This window comes from Sardina pilchardus, chromosome 22, assembly GCF_963854185.1.
Source record: "Sardina pilchardus chromosome 22, fSarPil1.1, whole genome shotgun sequence".
Classification (NCBI taxonomy): domain Eukaryota; kingdom Metazoa; phylum Chordata; class Actinopteri; order Clupeiformes; family Clupeidae; genus Sardina; species Sardina pilchardus.
In genome coordinates this window covers 2975014-2982513 of record NC_085015.1, presented here as the reverse complement: position 1 = coordinate 2982513, position 7500 = coordinate 2975014, and the positions used below count along the sequence as shown (strand labels likewise).

General features: G+C 45.5%; 1 protein-coding gene across 1 annotated transcript in view; it reads right to left on the bottom strand.

The window, feature by feature from the left end:
- Positions 1-7500, bottom strand: part of recql5 (RecQ helicase-like 5) — a 34713-nt gene that overhangs the window by 9781 nt on the left and 17432 nt on the right. The window contains exons 9-11 of the mRNA XM_062525573.1: positions 4020-4241; positions 1488-1587; positions 391-433 (exon numbers count right to left, since the gene is read on the bottom strand). Of these exons, the coding sequence (XP_062381557.1) occupies positions 391-433; positions 1488-1587; positions 4020-4241 (365 nt within the window). The remainder of the gene's footprint in view (positions 1-390; positions 434-1487; positions 1588-4019; positions 4242-7500) is intronic.

Sequence of the window (7500 nt, the reverse complement as noted above, 5' to 3'; positions counted from 1 at the left end):
GAAATAAAGAGAGTGAGAGAGATGGAGACGAATGGATGAACACAGAGAGAGAGAGAGAGAGAGATGGAGATGAACAGATGAACACAAAGAGAGAGAGAGAGAGAGAGAGAGAGAGAGAGAGAGAGAGAGAGAGAGAGGTGGAGATGAACAGAGAGAGAAAGAGAGAGGTGGAGATGAACAGATGAACAGAGAGAGAGAGGTGGAGATGTAGAGGCATAAAGAGCTATCTGTGTATCTGCTGCACATAATCAAATCCTCTTGACTCAAACTAACTGAGAAAAAAAGGAAATATGAAGTTCATGAGCTGATTTGATTTGTACTCCTCAGGCAAAACACACACACACACACACACACACACACACACACACACACACACACACACACACTGACCTGGGGGGACAAAGTGTCCTCTTGGGGCCTCGGAACCAAAGCCCTACAGGTGAGAGAAAGATATTCATACGTATCACATGTTAAACACTGGTCACACGCACGCACGCACGCACGCACGCACGCTCATAATATTTCTTGTCTATTGTGTGTCTACTGCACTACTTTGGGTTACAGAAGAAAGAGAGAGAGAGAGAGAGAGAGAAAGAGTGAGAGAGTGAGTTGAAAGAGTGAGAGAGTGAGTTGAAAGAGTGAGAGAGTGAGTCGAGAGGCAAAGGGATGTTACAACTTCAGCTTCCCTATACAAGTCACCCAATTTACAGCATGAGGAGTCATACGACTTCACACACACACACACACACACATTTCTCAACAGTATTACTGACACACTCTGTTTCACAAAATGGTGACACACTTCTCACAGAAGAGGCCCTTGCATCACACAGGATGGTTGCAACCTGAGGTCAACCTGAGTGTGTGTGTGTGTGTGTGTGTGTGTGTGTGTGTGTATGTGTGTGTGTGTGTGTGCGCGTAGGGGACGTGTCAAACGTGTCGTGTGGGGGGGGGTGTCTTTTCACACACAGGATTTGAGTTTCTATTAGTGGGGAGTTTGAGAGACCTGTGTGTGTGTGTGTGTGTGTGTGTGTGTGTGTGTGTGTGTGTGTGTGTAAAAAAGTGGGAGAGGAGAGGGGAGGAGTAGAGGAGGAAAAGAGAAGAGAAGAGAGGAGGAGGGAAGAGGTGGAGAGGAAAGGAAGGGAAGAGAGAGAGGAGGAGAAGAGAAGAAAGAAGGAGAGGAAAGGAGGAGAAAGAAAGAGGGGAGGAGATTTCATAATTTCAGGAAAAGGGCTGAGCAAGTGCTGACTAAGAGATAACACTGCTGCTGGCTTTATTGTGTGTGTTTGTGTGTGTGTGTGTGTGTGTGTGTGTGTGTGTGTGTGAGTATATGTGTGTTTGTGTGTGTGTGTGTGTGTGTGTTTGAGAGGGGGGTATAGAGAGTGAGAGACGCAGAGTTGGAACAGAGGGAGGAGATCTTTTGCATAACTGAATGAAGATGAGCATGGAGTCTGTGTGTGTGTGTGTGTGTGTGTGTGTGTTTTAACCTTGCGTAGGCCCATCTGTTTCTTGAAGACATCTTGGAACTCTTTCTTCCGTCTGTCAGAGTCATCACCTTCACCACCACTCCACCCCTCCTCATCGAACCTGACACACACACACACACACACGTGCACACACGCGCACACGCACACGCACACGCACACACAGTGTTCAACCAGGTCAGCTATACTTCGGAACTTTGCAAGTTAGGCGTATACTTCAAATACCCACTATGTGCAGTAACAATCTTTAACACACTTAATCTTTCTTTAACACACAATATTCTTTAACGCTTATGAAAACAGCGTTCCATTCAAAGTGTTAACATCACAATTATAATTCATTCTAACATGCCCTGTGTGCTCCAGTTTCATATTCAATATTGCCTTCTTAGCTTTTTTTAAAATTATTAAAAACGGACACCCATCACACCTTATGTGCGATTTTGGGAACTCTATGAACTATGAAAACTCATAGAAAAAAAAAAAAAAAAAACGCACAATCTGGACATTTTACTGTAACTCGGCTTTTGATGGCTGCAGCCTTGGGTCAAATCAGGGACGCATGTACTGTACGTCAGGTCAAAATCAGGCCATTTCCATGGGTTCATCACTAGATGGCAGTCTCGCCAGGTATCGCTAGGTAATTTCTCGGAAATTTCATAGACAAAATTTTTTAAAGAAAGAACAACATGGATTTTGATAAAAACTAGCCACTGTGTTTAGCTTGGGATTTCTCAGGAACAGAGGCATGTAGAAATAAACGGTTTGAACCCACTGAGAGCTTTAAGTCTCACCTTTCAAACGAGCCTACTACTGTATGTGTCCGTAGCCATAACACAGAACAATCTAACAATGAATCTAACGTTAACAATGATCTAAATTGCCGGCAATCTGGGCTAAAGCTTCCAAATAGCTCGGCATTCAAAGTGTCACAATTCTAACATATTATACAGTAACACGCCCTGTGTGTGCTCCAATTTGGTTAATGTGTAGTGTTGAACAGATGTGGCTTTAAACTGAAACATCAAGACAGAGAAACACTTTTAGTTTCATTACTATGTTGTGTTGAAGGGATGTGGTTCAACAACTGAAACATCAGGACTGAACGATGAAAATGACAGAAAAGCACTTTTAGTTTCGTTCACACAGTGCAGCCGGAAAGTTTTCAGACCCTTTTAAGTTTTCCACATGTTGTTACGTTTCAGACTCATCTTCAAATGAATTCAGTTCATTTTTTTCTCATCGATCTACACACAATACTCCAACACGTTTGTCCTTCTTTACGCTTCTTGCATCCTCTCAAAGGAACTCTGGATCTCATCCATAGTGACCATTGGGTCCTTGGTTACCTGTCTGACCAACGCCATTCGTCCCAGACGACTCAGTTTGGCTGAGCGGCCAGATCTAGGAAGACTGTTGGCTCTTCCAAACGTTTCCATTTGAGGATGATGGAGACTACTGTGCTCTTGGGCACATTCAATGCTGCAGAGTGTTTTTTTTATCCTTCCCCAGATCAGATCTATGTCTTCACACAACCCTGTCTCGTAGGTCTGTGGACAATGCTCTCGACCTTGTGGCTTGGTTTTCATTCTGACGTACACCATCAACTTGAATTTCCCCTTGGGGATCAATAAAGTATCTATCTATCTATCTATCTAACTGTGAGACCTTATATAAAGAGATGTGTGCATGTACTAATAATGTCCAGTGAGTTCATTTAGGCCCAGATGGAAGTAGGGTGCACCAGAGCTCAATTGCAAGCGTCGTAACAAAGGGTCTGAATACTTCTGTAAATGCAATATTTTGGTCTTTCATTTTGTATACATTCACAAAACACTCCAAACACCTGCTTGTGTGTAGATTGAGTTTTCAGATGAGTCTGAACAAAATGTGGAAAACTTGAATAGGGTCAGAAAGCTTTCCAGTTGCACTGTATGTTGTGTGGTGTGGTTGCACACTGAAACATCAAGACAGAAAAACACTTTTAGTTTCGTTAATATTGTATGTTGTGTTGAGGGGATGTGGTTTAAAACTGAAACGTTAAGATTGAATGATGAAAACAACACTCTTTTAGCCCATTAGCCCAAGTCATCCAACCCCATATTCTGTACACACACACACACACACACACACACACACCCTTCCAACCCCATACACACACACCCTTCCAACCCCATACACACACACACACACACACACACACACACACACACACTTCCATCCCCTTACATACAGACACACATACACACACGCACACGCACACACACACACACACACACACACACACACACACACACACCCTTCCAACCCCATACACACACACCCTTCCAACCCCATACACACACACACACACACACACTTCCATCCCCTTACATACAGACACACATACACACACGCACACGCACACACACACACACACACACACACACACACACACACCTTCCAACCCCATACACATTCACCCTTCCAACCCCATACACACACACACACACACTTCCACCCCCCCCCCCCCCCCCCACACACACACACACACACCTCTCGAAGCCGTAGCCCTTCCTCCCTCCTGCGTAGAGGTCCTTGTCGTACCCAAACGGGCCTTGTGGTTCCGAGCGGGCGGGTCCAGTGTGTCCGCCCCTCTGCACGGCGGCGCGGGCGATCTGAGCGCGCACCAACTTGGGGTCGCGGCAGAAGTCACATGACCCCGCGCAGGCTGGCGCCGCGTCGCCGAAGAACTTGGAGATGGTGGCATGGCGACACCTAGAGGCCACCACAGGGAACAGCAGGGAACAGGGTCAGAACACGGTTCTCAAATGGGTTCCTTTAGAACACAACAGTGTGCAGACACCCAGATCCACTAGAACAGAACATGGTTCTCAAATGGGTTCCTTTAGAACCCAACAGTGTGCAGACTCCCAGATCCACTAGAGCAAAACATGGTTCTCAAGTGGGTTCCTTTAGAACCCAACAGTGTGCAGACTCCCAGATCCACTAGAGCAAAACATGGTTCTCAAATGGGTTCCTTTAGAGCCCAACAGTGTGCAGACACCCAGATCCACTAGAACAGAACATGGTTCTCAAATGGGTTCCTTTAGAACCCAACAGTGTGCAGACAGACACCCAGATCCACTAGAACAGAACATGGTTCTCAAATGGGTTCCCTTTAGAACTCAACAGTGTGCAGACTCCCAGATCCACAGGGAGAGAACCTTGTTCTCAAATGGGTTCCCTTTAGAACCCAACAGTGTGGTTCTCAAATGAGGATGAATGGAGAGAGAAAACAAGACAGAGAAATGAAACAAAATGAGAGAGTGAGAGAGAGAGATAGAGAGAGAGTGAGAGAGAGAGAGAGAGAGAGAGAGAGGGGGGGCGATGTGAGAAGTGGGGGTCGGACAGACTGAGAGCAACAGCTGTCCGTACACTGTTCCAGATGTTTCCCGAGAGCAGACTGCCCTGGTTGCCATGGTGACAGTCAGGGAGTGTCAGGTTACAGCAAAAATGCCTCCCTTTGCTAATTGCTGTTACTGTTGCTACTTACTTGTATGTGTGAGTGTGTGTGTGTTTCTCTCTCTCCCTCTCTCTCTCTCTCTGTGTTTTCTGTTTGTGTGTGTGTGTGTGTGTGTATGTGTGTGTGTGTGTGGGAGTGTGTGTTTGTTTTCTGTTTGTGCATGTGTGTGTGTGTGGGGGGGGGGGGGGGGGAGTGTGCTTGTGAGTGTGTGTGTGTGTGTGTGTTTGTGCATGTGTTTCTGGTGAGTGTTAAACGATTCCAAGAGTTTTTGATGACACATCAGAGTTCTGTGCAAGAGAGAGAGAGAGTATTGTTAGAAGTGGCACACACACACACACACCACAAACACTTACACACACACACACACACACACCAAGGTGTAGATCTTATCTCATGTTCTGCTGATGTTAACGGGAAGAGAGGCAAATGTCAGAGGGTGTGAATTCCAGAACATATCCCATATGTTAAAATATGTTATGTGTGCAGTTTGCGCGTGTGTTTGCAGTGTGTGTGTGTGTGTGTGTGTGTGTGTGTACACGTATGTGTGGGAGGGGTGATGTGTTTGTGAGGAGGTTTTCAGTTCAGTTGAAAGAGATCTCTATCTGTCACTATCTCTATCTCGATCACATAACCCTAATGGACTAATTATTTGCTCTATGTTTGAGTTTGATTAAAACATGTTCACTATCCACTGTTCATACTTCAGGAATGGAGAGGGGTTTGCACCGTGTTAAAAACGTTTTGAAACTTTAACAAAAGGTTGTAGTTGTTACAAACAAGGTGTTACAGATGAATGCATGAGACGCCTTGGTGTCACCATGACACTGTGCTCCCATGAGCCTCTGCAAGAACAGTGAGATAATCATGCAGCTAACAGTGTTGCCAAAAGTTTTCACATTCAGAGCATAATGTCAAAAAGTTTTCATGTGCCTAACAGCGGCCCTTAGCTGTTCGATTATACAGTATAACCCACGGCCTCTCGGGGCTTATTGCTTAATTTCAGTCCCACGGAAACCACATAGGCCCCCTGACTAGTAGGCCAATACTTTTTCTCCTTGGGACAGGCCCTTTCCAGTTTTGGAGTTGGAAAACATTGGTATTAAGACTAATCAGTCAACTCAAGTTGAATGCAATTTCTGCAGCAATGATGCTAACTGGATTTAATAATAATTTAGCTAGTCATCTTGTATGCATCATTGCTGTCACGATTGTGAATGTTTCATTTGGATTAAATGTGCATGTCGAGGGGCGGGTGTCCATTGAGGGCGCACGAGAGAGAGAGGGAGAGGGAGAGGGAGAGGGAGAGGGAGAGAAAAGCTTCTATACTGTTTGGTAAAGTTGCACGCATAGTCTACAGTGAAAACGAGTGAGAGAAAGCGGCCCAGCAGCGTCAGGTGCACCAGTGCGACCTACTGTAGAATCTTTTCAGGCGCACTCTTAAACAGTTTGGGCGTTTGCGCTAATTCATCAAGGTGAAAGTGATCATAGCTTGCGTGGTATAGACCCAGCTCCCAACCCAACTTATAGAGAACAGATTAACGCTTGCGTGGTATAGACCCAGCTCCCAACCCAACTTATAGAGAACAGATTATTTATAGAGAACAGATTAACGCTTGCGTGGTATAGACCCAGCTCCCAACCCAATTTATAGAGAACAGATTAACGCTTGCGTGGTATAGACCCAGCTCCCAACCCAATTTATAGAGAACAGATTATTTATAGAGAACAGATTAACGCTTGCGTGGTATAGACCCAGCTCCCAACCCAACTTCTAGAGAATAGATTAACGCTTGCGTGGTATAGACCCAGCTCCCAACCCAACCTATAGAGAATAGATTAACGCTTGCGTGGTATAGACCCAGCTCCCAACCCAACCTATAGAGAATAGATTAACGCTTGCGTGGTATAGACCCAGCTCCCAACCCAATTTATAGAGAATAGATTAACGCCGATATTTTCTTTATCGCCCGATAAGAGTCGCACATTAACGCGGAACGTTAACGCCGATAACGGGCCACCACTAATTTATGTGTTCTATACTCTATAATGATAGCGAGGCTGTGATGCAGCTTGAGGTGTCATCAACACGCGACAAAAGATGATAGCGAGGGTGTGATGCAGCTGGAGATGTCATCAACACGAGACAAAAGATGATAGCGAGGGTGTGATGCAGCTGGAGATGTCATCAACACGCGACAAAAGATGATAGCGAGGGTGTGATGCAGCTGGAGATGTCATCAACACGCGACAAAAGATGATAGCGAGGGTGTGATGCAGCTGGAGATGTCATCAACACGTGACAAAAGATGATAGCGAGGGTGTGATGCAGCTGGAGATGTCATCAACACGAGACAAAAGATGATAGCGAGGGTGTGATGCAGCTGGAGATGTCATCAACACGCGACAAAAGATGATAGCGAGGGTGTGATGCAGCTGCGATTTAACTCCCCCAACCTCTCAGTCATATCAAAGGCCATCACTCACTCACACACACACACACACACACACACA